This window comes from Nelusetta ayraudi, unplaced genomic scaffold (genome assembly GCF_046127955.1).
Source record: "Nelusetta ayraudi isolate G7.1 ecotype Tasmania unplaced genomic scaffold, CSIRO-AGI_Nayr_v1 ptg000089l, whole genome shotgun sequence".
NCBI lineage: Eukaryota > Metazoa > Chordata > Actinopteri > Tetraodontiformes > Monacanthidae > Nelusetta > Nelusetta ayraudi.
Window position 1 is genome coordinate 2251813 of NW_027466139.1, and position 18188 is coordinate 2270000.

The window sequence follows — 18188 nt, forward strand, 5'->3', positions numbered from 1 at the left end:
ACCTTGTTGATGTCGGAGATGAGCTTCCCCTCCCGCGGCGTGAAGACCTTCTGGTTGTTGGCCCTCATCTTGCTCTGGATGGTGAAGAGCAGCACCTCCAGGTTGCCCTTCTCCGTGAACCTGCACACACACAGTGGAGGAGGAGCCTCAGCCTCCTCAAGGTGTGTGTGTGTGTGTGTTCACATCTGTGTGTGTGTGTGTATGGGTGCTCCACTGACTTGGGTGGCTTCTCCACCGTCCTGTAGGTGTTGAAGGCCTGCAGCTGCTGCTGGACGCCCACCAGCGAGTTGGCGAACTTCCTGTTGTTGAGGATGATGATGGTCTGCTCGATCCACTCCAGCAGGTCCGAGGCCAGAGACTCGTACTTCTCAATCATCTTCTCTGTCTCGATGGCGTTGTCCAGCACCTGCAGGGGGCGCAGGAGAGGGACGGAGGTGAGGTGAGGAGGAGGAGAAAGAGGGGAGTGAAAAGGGGGAGGGGAAGGGCAGGAAGAGGAGATGGAAAAGGGGAGTAAGAGGAGGAGGAGAAGGAGGAGTAGCAGGAGGAAGGGAAGGAGGAAGAGGGAGACAAGGAGGAGGAGGAGGTGGAGGATGAGACGTTGTGAAGGAAAAGGAGAAGGGGGATGGAAGGAGGAAGAGAAAGAGGTAAAGGAAGAAGAGACGGAGGAGGAGGAGGAGGGGGAAGTGATGGAGGATGAAGGTCACCTTGCCGATCCTCTTGCCCTCCACCTTCAGAGCCTTCATCTTGGAGAAGTAGTGGTAGTAGGTGACCACGTAGGTGATGATGGACTTCTCATCAGGGTGGTCGACACTGATGTCTGCACACACACACACAGACACAGAGCACACAGAGTGTAACCAGGGTGCTGTGAGGATGCTGCAGGTGTGTGTGTGTGTGTGTGTGTGTGTGTGTGTGTGTGTGTGTGTGTGTGTGCTCCTCACCCTCGGCGTCCAGCAGCTTGGTCAGGCCCAGGTGCTGCTCCGCCAGGTTGAAGGCGTTCTGCAGGTTGTAGTGGGCGTTGGATTTCTTCAGCTTGTCAAAGTCGATCAGGTCGGGCCTGCGGAGGGGCGGAGACAATGTGTCATCACGTGCGAGGGAAGCTCCGCCTCCCCGCCAGGTGACTGTCACTCCCACCCGGCAGCTGTTGCTGCGACTACAGCTAACTGACGCTAGCGTGGCGTCAGCTGTGAGGTAGGTCTGGGCAGGTGTGGGAGGAGCCAGAGGGGAACAGCTGACCATCAGCTGACACCACAAGCTGCGTTTCCTCATCTTGAACAACAGGGGGCGGCAGACACTGAAGACACACTGTACTTCCTGTGTGTGTGTGAGTGTGTGTGTGTGTGTGTGTGTGTGTACCTGTGTTTGTGTATGAGGGCGTTGAAGGCCATTCCGTCCCTCCAGCTGGTGGAGAAGTTGTGGATGTTGACGTTGGGATACCTGGACAGGAAGCAGGAAGCAGGAAGTAGCAGGTCAGGAAACTGAGAGGTCATGGGATGCGGGGCCTAGGCCCGAGGTGAGGGGAGCAGGGGCTGATGGGAAATGTGGTTCGTCTCACCCGGCCGTCTTCATCTGGCACCACAGCAGCAGAGCATCTTTGGCCGACTTCTTCTCCTTGTTGTCCTCCGTCTCCACGCTGATGTCCTGGATCTGAGGTAGACACGTGCACGCACACACACACACACACACACACACACTTAATACACTCCTGTACAGCAGCAGCTCCGCCCCCGAGACTTACTTTTCCAGGTCAACTCAGTATTTTTAAGCATCCCGGTGTTCAAGGTCAAGAACACAACCTCCATTCAACCTGCCCTGCTTCATGAAGGTCCTCACTGAGCCGACACACACACACAAACACATGCACACATGCACACAGCTCACCTTCATTGACGGACATTCATCCGTTTCAGTCCGACAGAAAATCGAGCCACAACTGGACTTCAAAAATCAGCAACATCAACACCCCCGACACACACACACACACACACACACTGACACACACACACACACACACACACACTCCTTCTGTCACTCCATTCCACTCTCTCTCCCCTAAAGCCTCTAAAAAAAAAAAAAAGAGTCGTTTTTAATCCCAGCAGATTATAAACGGACCGCGATGACATCATCACTTCGGCGGAACAGGATGGGAGGGGCCAAAGCTGCAGCAGCAGCAGCAGCAGCTGTCGGCCAATGAAATCCTGCTGCATCTTCTAATGAAACACACACACACAAGCTGTATCCTGTGCAAAATCCTGCCCAAAGAAACAAACTGTGACAAAAAAAGACACTAAAACTGTCTCTTTACGAGCTGTCCATCAATCTTTAGCGCCCATGGCTAACAGCATTGGGGTGTATTTTGACGGAGCTAACACCAGTGCAGTGCTGCCCCCTGGCAGTGTGGAGGGGAGGGGGCAACTGGAGGCAGGGGCCCAATGTGGGCGGGGCCTGGTGTGTGTGGCCCGGCTAGCCACGCCTACTCTCTCACCTGGAAGCGGAGGATGATGGTCCAGATGAGGCCCAGCGTCAGCCGGTGGTTCCCGTCCACGATGTCGTGGGAGCCCATGTTCTCCAGGTGGACCCGCTGCTCCTTCAGGAACTGCAGCGCCTTGTCCACGTTCTCCAGGCAGTGGATGCGCATGCGGCCCTTGGTGGGTTTGGGCTGAGGACACACAGCAGTGAACGTCTCTTAGTCACATGACACAAGTTGCGATTGAGAAAACGCCAGCAGATTTAGTTGCTGAATCATCTGCAATTTATAAAGTAAATAACGTGGGAAAGGTTCAGTTGTTAAATAATTTAATTTGATAGTTCATTGGTTTGTTCCGTTATCGTCTTGTTGCCGTTTTGCACTAAACAGTGACATTGTGCAGGTTATTGGACGAGAGTTTCAGCTCACAGAGTAGAATTTTGGTGGACTTATTAGTTTTGATGCCTTGAGTCTCAAGCCGTGATGTCATATTGAGGTTTAATATGAGGTCCCTAGGCATGAAATGGATGGCCTTGAAGCTAACGTGCTAACACGCTAACTGGAGGGGAGGTGCAGGTACAGGTGGGAGACAGCAGGGCCGGTTAATGATCTCCAGGCCCAGCAGATAGAGCGAGAGTCGGAGCAGCTGCTGCTGATAGCTGGACAGCGGCATGGAGGTGAAACTGGGCTGAAGGTCAGAGGAAGGTCCAGGGTGGAGATGTTTAGAGGAGGAGGAAGAGGAAGAGGAAGAGGAGGAGGAGCCACCCACCAGTCTCTCCCCCGACAGGACCTCCAGCAGTTTGATCAGACTCCGTCCGTCCCTCAGGTCCATGTAGAGGTCGGTGATCCTGCAGGAGACCCGGGACAAGTGGGAGTTGACCCATTTCGTGAAGGTCTTCTTCTGCACCGCCTCACGTTCATCTGCGCAGAGAGAGCGAGAGAGGAAGAGAGGAAGAGACAGAGAGAGAGCGAGAGAGGAAGAGAGGGGTCAGAGGGGTCAACGGAAAAAACAGAACACACGGAGAAGACGTCAACATCCAGTTATTTTGTTTTATCTGTGTGTGTGTGTGTGTGTGTGTGTGTGTGTGTGTTCAAGATGTGACAAATGCATTGTTCTTGGAAAGCTGATGTGTGTGTGTGTGTGTATGTGTGTGTGTGTGTGAGGGAGAGTGGGAGAGGTTTCCTGTGTCTGACATATCAGACTAAATCTAAACACACACACACACACACACACACACACACACAGCTGCAGTGTTTCCTGCGCTGACCTCACTATTGCACCATCACGACACACAAAAGCTGCTTAATATTTGACTTCTTGCAAGATTCATGGTAACACACACACACACACACACACACACACACACACACACACACACACACACACACACATGCTCGTATCTCGCCAGCAGCTTTGGGCTGCTGCGAGGGCAAAGGTCATACCAGGCTGGTGCTGCGTGCAGATTTTGTCACATTTTTGTCACATTTTGTGGATCTATATTCAGTCAGTGCTGCCATCTGCTGGTCTGGGGTGGAACGTCCTGGTTTGAATGAACAGTTGAGCAGCAGCTCAGTGGGAGAAAAAGAAACAGGCTCCAAACAAATCAACTGTACTAGAGGAGGTAACGGGTCAGACACGCAGCAACCTCAGCAGGAAACAACAACAACCACACACACACACACACACACACACACACACACACACACACACACACACACACACACACACACACACACACACACACACACACACACACACACACACACACACACACAGATAAAAAGCACGTGCAAACAAAAACCCCATCCAATCCGGTGACCTTCAGAGTGTGTTAGTGTGCAGCTGGACAATAGTGTCAGTGTTCACTGGTATTCAGCAGCTTCATTACACACACAGACACACAGACACAGACACACACACACACACACACACACACACACACACACACATAGACACACACACCCTGTGTCATGTGTGTGCAGCAATGCAACAACCCTGTAATCTGATTAATAGTTGTTTTTTCCTTCTATAACACCAAGACACCCGTCGTTGTTTTTTTCTCACGGACGGACACACACACACGTAGACACACACACACACACACATACCGACCACTAGGGGTCGTCGCCTTGGCCAACTACGCTGCGTGTTGCTAAACTACAGCGTCAGCGGGCTCGCCGACCTCGGCGTCCTGCTGAGTGTGTGAGTGTGATCGGAGCCGCGTATTGATCATCCTCTGACCTTAACTTGAGCCCGAGGACACACACACACACACACACACACACACACACACACACACACACACAACCCAGACGGAGGGCATGCCTCCGTCTGGGTTGTGTGTGTGTGTGAGTGGACAGACAAAAGGAAACCGCTGTCTCTGCCCACTTTGAAACACACAGGAAGTGAACAAGATGCAAATGTCATGTGACCTACATCATTCTTAATTTCATTCTGTGCGTGTGTGTTTAAGTTCCCAAAATAACACAATTTATCCCACTCTCTCAAACACACACACACAGTGACAACAACCCCATGGATCAATCAGCCTGGGAAACAACCAATGAGAGCGCAGCATTCACTGAACATGTGACCAGGGGACGGGAAGTAGTCCTATTCATCAGCTGCAAGAAGAAGCGTGTGTGTGTGTGTGTGCAAAGCTGAACATAATCAAACATCTGTTTCCAATAAGCGATGGGGAGGGGTCACACACACACACACACACACACACACACACACACACACACACACACACACACACACACACACACACACACACACACACACACACACACACACACACACACACACACACACACACACAGGATCATGTAGCCTTATCAAAATACACAGTGGTGGTTGAGCAGGACTCTCGACATTCCTGCCGTCCCTCCGAGGAGCCCGACGTTCCTCCAGACTGAGACCTTCAGCAACACCATCACCATCACCATCATCACCATCATCTTCATCCTCGTATCTTTAACAACAATCCTGATTAGAACCAGGAGCTGCTGGACTTCAGAGAAGAAGGGGAAGAAGCTGCTGCAGACGTCCAGGACTGGACGTCTGCAGCAGCTTCTTCCCCTCCTTCTTCTCCCACCTCCAGTGAACAACAGCTCAACCTCAAGTTCTAGATGCCTGCAGGAGGAAGCACCCTGGAGCAGCAAACATGTGACAGCAGGGAGAAAAACTGGCCATTGTCTCTGGTTTAAAAAACATCTTTCCCACACGTCAGCGGCAGTGACGGACGGCGTCGTCTGATTGGCTCCCCCCGCTCCCCCCCCACTGGGTCATGGGTTTTGGTGGTCATGTGATGCATCTCTCTCTTTTTTTTGATGGAGTGAAAAGCTTCTGATGGTCCTGACCTGGATTCAATACCGGGACAAACATATTTTTAACACCGTTAGGGTTTAAAAAAAGAAGCAGAAATAATTTTAAAAAAGTCAAGACGAGTCTGCGTGTGTGTGTGTGTGTGTTGCCAAGTCACAGTGCTGCAGTGTGCCGCCCGCCCCCCTCCCAACAACCCCCGCTCGCCCAAACCCCTCCGGAGGTGAGAGAGAGAGAGCCAGGATGATGAGGAACAGAGGAGCATTGAGAGCCGCGACGACCATCAGCCTGCTGCTCTGACTGACTGCAGCCACATGGAGCCTCAGTTAAAGGGCCAGTTCACACAATGACAAGCAGCAGCAGGTCAGCAGCGAGCCAAGGCAGTGTGTATGTGTGGGTGAGTGTGTGTGTGCGAGAGAGAGGAAGAGAGAGGGAACGAGATCTCAGAGGCCGAAATGAAATGATGAACGGGTCTGGGTGACACACACACACACACACACACACACACACACACACACACACACACACACACACACACACACACACACACACCACTTCCTGCATGAACTCTGTGGGAACTTCAAGTCTCTGATGTGATGGAGCTCCTGCTGCTGTTCCAATAGAGACTCCCTCCTTCACCACCCCTCCGCCCCCCCACCCCCCGCCTAAACAAATGGCCTCTTCAGCTCCGGCTCGTCAGCTGATCCTCCGCAAGGAAGTCAATCAGCTCGTCCTCGTTGGCGCGCTGCTACGCTCACACACGCCTCAAATTCCTCAGCGCTCAGAAAAGAAACTGAGCCCAGTGTCGAGCAGACGCTAATGAAAGAGTGTGCGCACACACACACACACACACACACACACACACACACACACACACACACACACACACACACACACACACACACAGCTGGAAGCTTCACTCTGATTGGCTGCAGACCAGGTGATGGTACAATGTCAACGACAATGTTGGTGCCACTTTCCTGGAGAGCTTCCCCTCTCATTCCAGACTTCCTGCTGGCAGGGCAGGAAGTGACATCATCACCTCTCAGCCTCCGAGTCGGGCAGACGGACAAAGGCAGCCGATTGGCTCAACAAATTTTTTTAACGTATTAAGTCAGATTTTCGATTTGATTTTGGATTGACAAAAGATTCCTGGTGGAGACGATGATGATGGGGTGGAAGTCACTTCTGGTCAGGTGACCAGAACACCTGAACCTCCCCGGATGTGAGTGACAGCTGCAGCCGCTGTGACACTTCCTGTAGCCTTTGTGCAGCTCAGCACGAGCTGTCAGCGAGGGGGGAGGCGGGTGGGAGGGGGCCGGGGGGGCAGCGGAAGGAGATCATGAATGATTGATGAGGAGGAGAAACAGGAGGAGGAGGAGGAGGAGGAGGAGAAACACCTTGAGGACACCCGACTCTAATTCTCCACACACACACACCCCCATCCCCCACCATGCTGCCCTCTGATTGGCTGGACCACAGACACAGGAGACGAAGAGGAGGGGGAGGTTTCCGTCGGCGTGCTCCTGTTATTGTCTGGTGTATCACAGAGAAGCCCCGCCCACCAGCGCTCTGCTAGACAAAGCATTGGACGCAGTGGCCGCCAACCGACAGCTCTGTGTGTGTGTGTGTGTGTGTGTGTGTGTGTGTGTGTCTGTTCATGCTTCACGGCGGATTAGCACTTAGCATCTAGCGCCTGGTGTTTGAAAATCTCCCGTGATTCAGTTCAGTTCAGCAGGATGATCCTGAGGGTTGCGACAACGAGGAGTGATGATGATGATGATGATGATGATGATGATGATGGAGACCTCCTCCTCTCCCCCCAAAAATTTTTTAACCACAACCCCAGGTCACCAGAACCTCAGTCGTCAAACCTGCTGGGTCACCTGAGAACCAGCTGTCAACATGCTTCCATCCAGGGACCAAGTACCCACAATGCACTCTGTTCTTCTTCTTTTTCTTCTTCTTCTTCTTCTTCTTCTTCACTGGGCTGTAAAACCATCAGCTTATCACCCTGCAGATAAAGCTATGGATCATATCCCAGAAGGCCGCCTCAACTTTGATTCACGTGCACAAAACGGATCCGACTCACTGAATCACTGAATCACACCGGGGTGAGTGTGGTTCTGGTTCTCCTGAACCAGCAGATGTTTTGGATGTTTCAACACCAACGTGTTCTTTTTTTTTTTGAGTGTGTGAACCAATTCTGTAGTGCCACTGTCTCTTTAAGAGCTCAGACGTGAGAGAGTTTAAAAACTGATTTTAATGCTCAAATAATGACACACAGTCATCTGAGGCCCGGCGGGGAAGAAAGGGGCGGAACCTCAGAGAGCAGACCAAAGTGAGTCAGAGCGTCTGAATGCTCCGACTCCCTTCGGAACGTTCAGGGAGTCGGAACATTCAGGGAGTCGGGTTCAAGGTCCGACAAGAGCCGCAGTTATCAGCTCACACTCCCCTCAGTCGTCTCCACCCGGCTCCTTCCAGCTTCACGGAAACAAACGCACCCGACAGGTGTCGATAGATTTTGTTTTTCTTAATGGGTCATTGTCGGTGATGTCATCATGAAGGGACACATTTTGTTTTTTTCTCTTTCTATTGAACCAATGGAAACACTTCGTTACCTCTAGATCTTTCAGCTGATGTTCAGCTAGCTCAGGGATGGGCAAACTACGACTCGGAGGCCACATGTAGCCCGTTCAGCTTTTCAATCCAGCCCACCAAACGTGAAGAAATGATATGAATAGTCAGTAAAATAGCGGTGTTTCATCCGTTTTTTCAGTGTTTTCAGAGTCACTTCAATGAAGAGCCAAGTACGGTGGAGCTTCACAGACACTGATTTTGTTCTAACTTTGCTTTTTGTTTTCAACTGACATTAAAGCTACATGAAGTGTTTTTAAACATATCCCTCATACTTATTTAAAGGCCCCTCTGTCAAATTTTAGAATCCGTTGTGGCCCCACTCCTCAGCTAGCTGCAAGCTCAGCGGCAAGCCTTACCTTCCTTTTTAAATAAAGCTTTTTCTAGGATGGAGCAACAGCAGGTGTGCTCGGACTGAGCCGGCCAATCAGAGCGGAGGAGGGATGGACCTGATATCCTGTGCGACAGTCAGCCGCCACATTCTTCCTGCAGTACATCCTCTCCACCTCCAGTGGGGGCATTTGAAAAATCCATCTGGACAGCCAGGTTCGCTTCTTCCGTTGATGGGGGGAGTTTATTGCAGAAACGCCGACTGACTTCCTGTTTTGCTCTCATTGGATGTTGTGCTTCCTCCTCTGAGAGAACCGACATCCAGGTGTCCCACGGATCAACGGTTTTTACCCATCAGCCCCGGCGGCTGCAGCAGACCCTGGCAGAGGGGGGCAGAGCTTACCTTGCAGCTGCTTGAACCGACCCTCCAGCTGGTTGTAGTTGAAGACGGCCAGACCCCCGACCGGGCTGGACCCCCGACCCGGGCTCGGCGGGTGGGAGGTTCCAGGCCCACCACCAGGTGGTGGAGGGGGGGATATAGGGACACCATAGTCCAAGGTGGGGGACAGGGGTCCAGGGGGGAGAGCGCTGGTGAGGCCGCCCTGAAGATCCATGACTCACAACGGCGGGGTCGGCATGAAGGAGCAGCAGGAGGAGAACCAAGAGAGGAGAACCAGAGGAGAACCAGGGTAGGAGAAGCAGAGGAGAACCAAGGTAGAAGAAGCAGAGGAGAACTAGAGGGGAACTACAGAGGGGAACCAAGAGAGTAGAACCAGAGAACCAGAAACAAGAGAGGAGAACCAGAGAGGAGAACCAGAGAAGATCCAGAGATGATATCCAATCAGAGGAGCCAGGGAGCAGATCCGGTCAGCAGAACCAATCAGGCAGGATGTTATCTCCGTCCTCCTGTGCGTGTTTTATTCCATGTGTCGCTCCGTCATTCTGCCGCCGACGCACCGAGAACGAGTGAGTGAGCGAGAGAGCAAGGGAGCAGCGGGGTGAACGACAGCAAGAGGGAGGGAGAGAGTGAGAGAGAGGGAGGGGCGAGCGAACGCTGAAAACACCTCCAGACACACAAAAAGAGAGAGGGAGGGAGTGCGAGGGGCCGCCCCGCCCCCCAGCAGCCAACCAGAGCTCAGCATGGCTGCGGTGATGTCGCTGCTGATTAGCATAATGGGAGGAGTGGGAGTGGGCGAGCGACAGAGGGGCGAGAGAGAGTGCAGTGCTACACAAAGAGACGCTACAGGTCGACAATTTACATTGCAAAGTAAAAAAGTCATAAATAATATGTATATATTATAATGTATTTAGTCTAGTAGTCTAGTCTAGTAATGTATTTAGCACGCACACACACACACACACACACGCCAAGAATGTCAATAAACATGACCGACAGGCCGAGGAAAAGGAAACAGGGTGTGTGTGTGTGTGTGTGAGAGAGATCAGGCTCATCACACACACACACACACACCCTGAAAACTCTAATATTAGAACTTGTAGCCTGTTCCTTGTTCTTCCTGTTTGAAATCTGTCGGCACTTCCTGTTTGATCGTCTTGACACACACACACACACACACACACACACACACACACACACACACACACACACACACACACACACACACACACACACACACACACACACACACACACACACACACACACACATCCTGCATCATCACGTCACTGCAGCCAAATACAGTGGGATATGGGAACAATGCATGGAAAAGAGGTCATGTGACCAGGAAGTGAGCATGTGTGTCCTCTACATGGTGAAGGAACCAGGTGGACCTTCACTGGTGGAGATAGAACTTCAAAGAGAGTTTAGCCCTGTGTTTGTTGCTAGCTGCAGGGTATAGCCGGATGTTTGTTGCCATTTGAGGGGTTTAGCCCGGTGTTTGTTGCTAGTTGCAGGGTTTAGCCCGGTGTTTGTTCCTTTCCCACAGTAACAGCCTCTGTGGTTGGCTGCAGGGGGGTGGATCATGTGATCAAACAAGGTCGGGCGGAGGTGACGGCCTGCCACCTCGGCCTCGTCCTGATTTGTTGATGTCTCAGAGGGACGCAGAAGGACTGACAGAGCAGCCAGCTGAGGTCAGAGGTCAATGGTCAGGGGTCAGGCATGCAGCTCTCCTCTTTTACGTCCTGTTGATAATTGGAACATGACGGCGCTCTCCCTCCCTCCCTCTCTCTGCCAGACGCCACGCCGCGTTTCCTGTTGTCATATAGCTTCCTCATGACCCCCCCTCCCCCCCTCAAAACCCCCGGGGTGACTCCGCCCACCAACCAGCCAAACGCACCATGACCATGGTGTGCTACGAGTCTGTCGACCTTCAGGCTAACACGCAGCGCCACAGCTGTGCTGAATTTCACGCCGTGATGTCACATTCCTGCCAAGGTGGGGCAGCAGTGAAGGGGCGAGGCCAGGGGGGCGGGGCCGGGGAGGCTAGGAAGGAGGCATCTACAAATCTCCCATGATTCAGTTCAGCAGGAGGAAGACCCTGATGACTACGACGACGACGATGGTGTCACCAGAACCTACTGGTCCAATGGCCTGTCGTCAACCTACTGGGACACACACACACACACACACACACACACACACACACACACACACACACACACACACACACACACACTTCCTCTGCCAGTTCAATCTGCTGGTGACGGTTCTGGTTCTTGTCATATTGGGGGGGGGAAAAACCCTCTTCATGCTGCCACCGAGATGGAGCCACGCCCACATTCCCAGCATTCCATCTGCTGCCCCCGAAACAGGAAGTGAGGAGGTGTGTGTGTGTGTGTTTCCTCTCATTGAGGAAGCTGCTTCCAATTATCCAGCAGCCGCCACCAAGGACCTCTACACAATCACTTCCTGTCTGAGGCCCCGCCCCTCTTCCTTCTCTTCCTCCTCCTCCCGCTCTGGCGGAGGGATACGTAGAGAAAGTAGTCCCAGCTGCCAACCAGCGTGTGTGGGGCTCTTCAACATGTTTGTGTCTAGCTGAACTCCATCTGGTCTCATCACACACACACACACACACAGTAAAAAGAGCTGAACGTCTTGTGTTTCCCAGGAGATCGTATCAGGTTGACATGAGGTTCAGATGGCTGGACAGTGAACACACACACACACACACACACACACACACACACACACACACACACACACACACACACACACACACACACACACACACACACACACACACACACACACACACACACACCTCTGCTGCATATTTAACACCAGAGTGAATTATTTAGTGGTGAGACTCAAGTCGTCGTCCATCAGGGTAAAAACGGCAGCAGGGGGTGTGTGTGTGTGTGTGTGTGTGTGTGTGTGTGGGCCAATATTAGCTGAGCCGCTAATAACCGTGTCAGAGTTCAGGAAACAGGAAGTGACAGCCTAGACGTCCTGCGAGCAGGACTCTTATCTGCTCAGAGATCTCCTCAACTCCATCCTGGAGCTCGTTAGGAAGCCGCTCGTTAACAGATGACTGACAGGTGGGCGGGGCAACGCCCTCCCATTCCTGCTCATTGTTCTCACTCAGTGTTGATGTGAACTAGCGAGACCTTCTGGAACCTTCATTGATGGGACGAGACCGAGGCGGAGGGACTGGACCCTCCCACCAGCTGAAGACCCTCCAAACCCGAGGCCCCTTCAAACCAGCTCTTCCACACACATGTACCTCCAGACCCATAGGGGGCAGCAACGAGCAGAAGGTAGGAAAAACCCACTGAAAGGTCAACAGGTCAAGTCAGTCTGGAGCAGGTTAGTGATACCCAGCTCTAGAGCGACACCTGGTGGGGCCTGACTCCAACATGGTAGGCCACCTTTCATTTGAATGGAGTCGCTCAGTCAGCAGATTTGCCGGAAAACCTTTTGACTTGCGCATTAGAGGGCGCACAGAGCATGAAGCATGAAGCACTTTACATGTTGCTGTAACTCCCACGATACAGGAGGACGCATCAGCCAATCAGAATGAGACGTGACATCACGCTGGGTATAAACTTTTCTCTGGTGATTTTCTGGCCTTTTTTTTTTTTTTCTCCAAAGACCATGAGTGAAAAATCTGCAATAGAAAGATTTGCTATGAATCGCATTCCAGGTCAAAGGTCGTCCTGTCAGCCGTTTTGGAGGCGTTTATTTTTGTATTGCGTTCTATGGGGGAAACTAGAAACTAGAACTTTCTATGGGGCCCAATGGGATTTTTTGCTGCAGTACCTCAAGTGGCCACTGGGGCGGGGGGGGCGGGAGGGTAGCATCCATGACCAGTGTGTGTATGGGGACCTTGACCTGGCCGGATGAGGTTTTTAGCTGTAATCTCAGATATTGAACAGCAGGTCCTCCAGGTTTATAATAAAACATAGCCGCTGGTGGGCTCGGTGGCGCCCCCCGGTGGTCCTACCTGCTAAGGCCTTGATGCGGGAGCGCTCGAAGAGGCGCGCCGAGCTGTTCTCGTTGTCCCAGTCGTCGGCATCCCAGCGGTTGTTGACGCCGTCGTTGTACTGCTGCTGGATGTCCATGTGCTCCAGCTCCGCCGCCACCGACGTCATGGTGACCTCCGTGCGATTCCTCCTCCTCCTCTTCCTCTGCCTCCTCCGCCGCCTCCTCCTCCTCCTCCTCCTCTCGGTTTGCCCGCCTGCTGCCTGGTGCTGTTAGCGGCAGGACGCTGGAAGTCGCACGCGCTCAGAGCGGCTGTGACGGGACGGAGGAGGTCGTCCACGAGCTGCGGGAGGGAGACACAGGAGGAAGTCGTGTCAGAGGCCAGACAGACAGTTCATACATCCACTATCTCCATCACCACCAGGGGGCAGAGCTGCTCACCCTGGCTGACTGTCGAGTCAGCCGCGACACATAAGTGTTTCCTGGCGCAAACAGACTAGTGAATCCTATGGTTTCCGGGACACGGGAGGCACAAAAAAACCTTCGGTTCGCCTTGCAACCGTGACTCTGCCCACGCTCAGGGACTAGTCGGGCTTATGGAAATACCTTTCAACTGAGCTGTCCCGTACCGTGAAGGGCTGGCACTAGCCGCACAGGGCTAGTGGGTAAACGCCCTAATAACTGTACCGACGGCTGCAGCGCTTCAATCTTCACCACGGAACAACAATAAAGACGTTCTGACGTCATTCATCTAACGCCTTTAATATCACTCTTCAGAATTAAGATTTCTAGATTCATTTTTTGTTCTATTTTTTGTTAAAATTTTATTTTATTACTTTTTTTATTAATATATTTTACTTCTATTATTATATACTGTTAATAATAATATAAATAATATATATAAAAAAATACATAAAAAACACATTTTATTTACTTTTATAGTTAATAAATAGTTATAAATTGAATATTCATTTGAAATGAAACAATAATAATGCTACTGGCAATAACATAAATAAATAATTATCATAAATCACTGTGATGGATTAATCTATGAAAAACACAGACAGCTCCAACTGGACGTCACTGCTGAACACCAGCATCCTGCTGCTCTGTTCGGGGACCTCCAGCCTTCTAAAGTGAGAGAATGCTGCCCTCCACCGGTCACTGCCAGTTACTGCAAGATGTGACTCCACAGTTTAGAGTGGAGAGGAGAACTGTTCAGGGACGGCTCGGAAATTCTCTCAGCGTCTTTGTGAGATTGTAAATCGGTCCCAAATTAAGGGAAGCGGCGGGAAAAAGCAAATTACGTCATCAAAACATTCTGGCATTGCAATTCAAGACGATTCCAACTCACACATCACAAGCCTATCAGAGAGCCAAACACAACACAATCAAAGAGTAACATTGATTATTGATCACGAAGATGAGAGGAAGAGATTCAGATCTTATCACTGATTGGCTGCTGCTCCCACACAATCCTGCAGCACATCAGGCTCCGCCCACGAAGACCAACCAACGACCAATGAGTTTTAATTTTTTTTTGTTTTGTTTTTTTCTTCCTGCCAGAACTCGGTTTCTGGGAGAAAGCAGTGTGTGTGTGTGTGTGTGTGTGTGTGTGTGTGTGAGCCACCCACTCTCTGCACAACCACCACTCAGGCTGCACCAGCTTGTGTTGCTACGCTAAAAATATGCTGCCACTGGGACGCTGGCAGTGTGTGTGTGTGTGTGTGTGTGTGTTGCCAGAGTAAAGTGCACCAGTCCAGTCACTCAGAAGCACTGAAGCACACAGACACACACAGAGCGAGCGACTGCAGCTAGCAGCAGGAAGTCAAACTGCAGCGTCGTCAGACTGATTTCCATGATAGCATTAGCATGTAGCATTAGCATGGCGCAGACAGTAGCCTGCAAAGAAGCGTTAGGTACTCCTGCTGGAGACAGAAGCTCATGGTAACGGCGAAAAACAGTCCGAAGCTAAGGTTGCCTGCTAATGTTAGAGTAGATGCTTTATTCTGCCACCAGGGGGAGCTGCAGACGTCTTCCAGCCAAATTCTTCCAAGGATTCACCTTCATTTCATAAGTTAAGTGCTATGCTGAAGCTGTTTTTCCCCAGTTCCAGCTGAATCATGTGACCAGAATGATTCCTGGCGATTGGTCTGACACCAAAGATGGGCGTGGCCCCTGCAGACGGGTGGTGGGTGGAGGGGGAGGGGACAGATGACGTCATGTATAGGGAGAGCATCAGGAGAGATAGAGGACAGGAGGACGAAGGTGGAGAGATGACAGGAAGGGGAGGGAGGGAGGGTGGGGCCAGTCGTGAACATGGACCAATCACATAAAACCGTGAATAACCTCTCTTCTCGTCTTTCCGTCCTCGCTCGCCCACGTCCTCCACCCACCTCTGTCTCACCCACCAGCATCCTCTGCTGCAGCCTCCTCGTCCACCTCCTCTCCGCTCATCCCTCCATCCTCATCTCTTCCTCCCTATGCTGTTCCTTCCTTCTTTATTAAAAAAAAAAAAAAAAGATCTTCTTCAGTGGTCCTAAAAAGACCAAGGCCTGCTGAAACACAGAGCCTGTTGGTCTTGTGACACCACTGGCACAAAGTTTTCTTGAAGTTTTACACTCTGGACAGTAAAAACTCTTTAAAAAAAAACAACTCTCTAATGTTCTACAATAAATAAAATACCCATCAGAAAATTCTCCATTTGAGTGGATCGGTCCTGAATCGAGCCTTTTCCTCTTCCTCCTTTTCTTCTCCATCTCCTCTCTTTGTTACTCTGCAGTGAAAGAGCAACATTGTTGAGCCAGAACCAAAGGTCTCCATGGTTACCAAGCTCCCAGCATGCATTGTGTGGGCGGCCCACTCGTCAGGCTCCAGCCGACAGCAGCACAAAGACGGGTCGGCTGGAGCCCGGCGAGGAATCACGCGCAGTTTCCGCAGTTTCCACCAAGATTCTCCACAAGTTCAATAAACTTCCCGTTGCTGTCGCACTGCTTCACACAGTGCCGCAGTACCCCCTGTGGACATGAGGGGGCGGTGCAGCTCCTGGAACGGGAGGTAAAGAGGAGGATCAGGGGAGGAAAAACTTGGCTAAACTTCCTCCAGCTGTCTCTGTCTCCCTGAGGGCGCCCTCTACAGGACACAGCAGGCACTGCAAGAGGATCTATTTCCAGAACTCGGCCTGGTTCCTCCTGGAGACCTCACACTGCAGTGTCCTCACTCTGTCACACAGCCAGGAGTGTGTGTGTGTGTGTGTGTGTGTTGAACGAGGAGATCATCCATCACACCCTATTTTCTCTGCAGAGTTATGTAGGACACACAGAGAGACAGGCTGACCTGACAAGCAAGCAGCAACAGCGACTGTGGGAGTGGTGGTGGTGGTGGTGGTGGTGGTGGGGGGGGGGGGGCGGAGCCAAGTGTCGCAGGGTCTGCTCCGCCTCCTCACACCAGCGGCAACACTAGACCAGCAGCTCTCGGCCGAACAGGAACGCAGGAAGTAATGTTTTTTTCCTCCTGATCCGACTTTGAGCGTCTCCACCTGATTGGGTTAGCGCGCCGCAGAGCGCTAACTGGTAATGCAGTTAGCGGTTGCCGTGGCGACGCTGACCAGAGAAGCCGGTCGGCTTCAGACTGACAGACCCCACCTACTTATTCAACGGAACACTTGGTCAGTTATCAGACGGGCTAGGCTAGGCTATAGCTAGGCTATGGCAGGCACGGGCAAACTGCGGCCCATGGGCCATATGCGGCCCGCTGAGCTTCTTAATTCGGCCCTCCGAACTTGAAACTATGTTAATAAACCTTAGCAAATGTTCTAGTTTCCCCGAGTTCTTGCGTTTTCTGCAACGGTGATGACGACGATATCCCGAAGAATAACACAACTCTAAGTTACTTTTAAACAGCAGTAAGTGCTGGTACCAGAAAAATACCTGCATTTCATTGGTTTCATTTTCAGTCTTTAAAGTCACTTCAACAGAGACGACCTCAAAGAGACATTTTGTTGTAACTTTGCTTTTGTTCATTTTCAATTGACAATGAAGTACACGTTTTCTACAACATCCCATAATATATTTTTCCCAACTATGAGGAGGGTCAACAAAATGCTCCATCCATCTGCTGCTGCTCCGGCTCCCCCTTGGTCACATTTTACAACCCATTGTGGCCCACGCCAGTCAAAACGTTTGGCCACCCCTGGGCTACAGCTACATGCTGGGGTCAAAGGTCACCAGGCTTTTTTCCCCCCCATGCTCTCAAACAACAGCAGCGATATCTGGAAAAGGAATGAGGAGACCACAGGAGCCCCCCGGCTCCCAGCAGGGGGCGTTCAACCTCAACTTCCTGGTTAGGTTCAACGCTATCAACAACAATTTTAAAATTGTCACGGCTATGACTGAACACATACACACCACACAGACACACACGCACAGACACACACATACAGGAATGTGTGGGATGAGGTCACAGCTGAGGGCGAACAAGCTCAAGTGTGAATGGGAGAGAGAGAGAGAGAGTGAGAGAGTTCTGATCAGCTGATAAGCCTGGAGACCTGGAACCAATCACTGGAGCAGCAACCCCCACTGAGCACTGAGGGCTCCCAGTGCATTCTGGGAAAGTCCCACAGAACGTCCGGATTATTTATATATTCCTTCTGTATGAATACTTGTCCTCGGCCCCTTCAAAATAAAAGCACGCAGTCACGAGGTCGCAGGAGCAGCAGGGAGCCGTTGTAGCGCCGAGCTCATCAATAAGTCATGTGACTTGTGTGTTCACTCGGGCGGGCAGAGTAGACGACGACAACAGCAGGGAGACAACAGGGAAGATCAAGGTGTCGAAAATCAAAAAGGTGCTTTGCAAAGAAGAACCGGCCAATCAGGACACACCTCTCAACTGTGTGGCCCCACCCCCCCTTTTCCAATCATCCAATACACCACTGACACACAACCAAGCGTGAGAAAAATAAACAAAGACGAGCTAAAAACGACAAACGCCTGTCGGTGGCGTGACAGGGGGTGGGGCTTCTCTGAGGCTGGCGTCATGTGACTGAT

The 18188-nt window shown here is 51.6% G+C and overlaps 1 protein-coding gene across 2 annotated transcripts in view; it reads right to left on the reverse strand.

Annotated features, from left to right (window-relative positions):
• Positions 1 to 18188, reverse strand: part of LOC142901642 (spectrin beta chain, non-erythrocytic 1-like) — a 45806-nt gene that overhangs the window by 20039 nt on the left and 7579 nt on the right. Inside the window, exons 2-10 of one of the 2 annotated variants that reach the window (XM_076046224.1) lie at positions 13166 to 13486; positions 3237 to 3388; positions 2486 to 2659; positions 1556 to 1647; positions 1357 to 1437; positions 942 to 1057; positions 705 to 817; positions 219 to 406; positions 3 to 120 (exon numbers count right to left, since the gene is read on the reverse strand). In XM_076046224.1, the coding sequence (XP_075902339.1) occupies positions 3 to 120; positions 219 to 406; positions 705 to 817; positions 942 to 1057; positions 1357 to 1437; positions 1556 to 1647; positions 2486 to 2659; positions 3237 to 3388; positions 13166 to 13313 (1182 nt within the window). In that variant the 5' untranslated portion in view covers positions 13314 to 13486. Of the gene's footprint in view, positions 1 to 2; positions 121 to 218; positions 407 to 704; positions 818 to 941; positions 1058 to 1356; positions 1438 to 1555; positions 1648 to 2485; positions 2660 to 3236; positions 3389 to 9165; positions 9727 to 13165; positions 13487 to 18188 lie in introns of those variants that run through there. The other variant, XM_076046223.1, reaches the window with a different exon arrangement.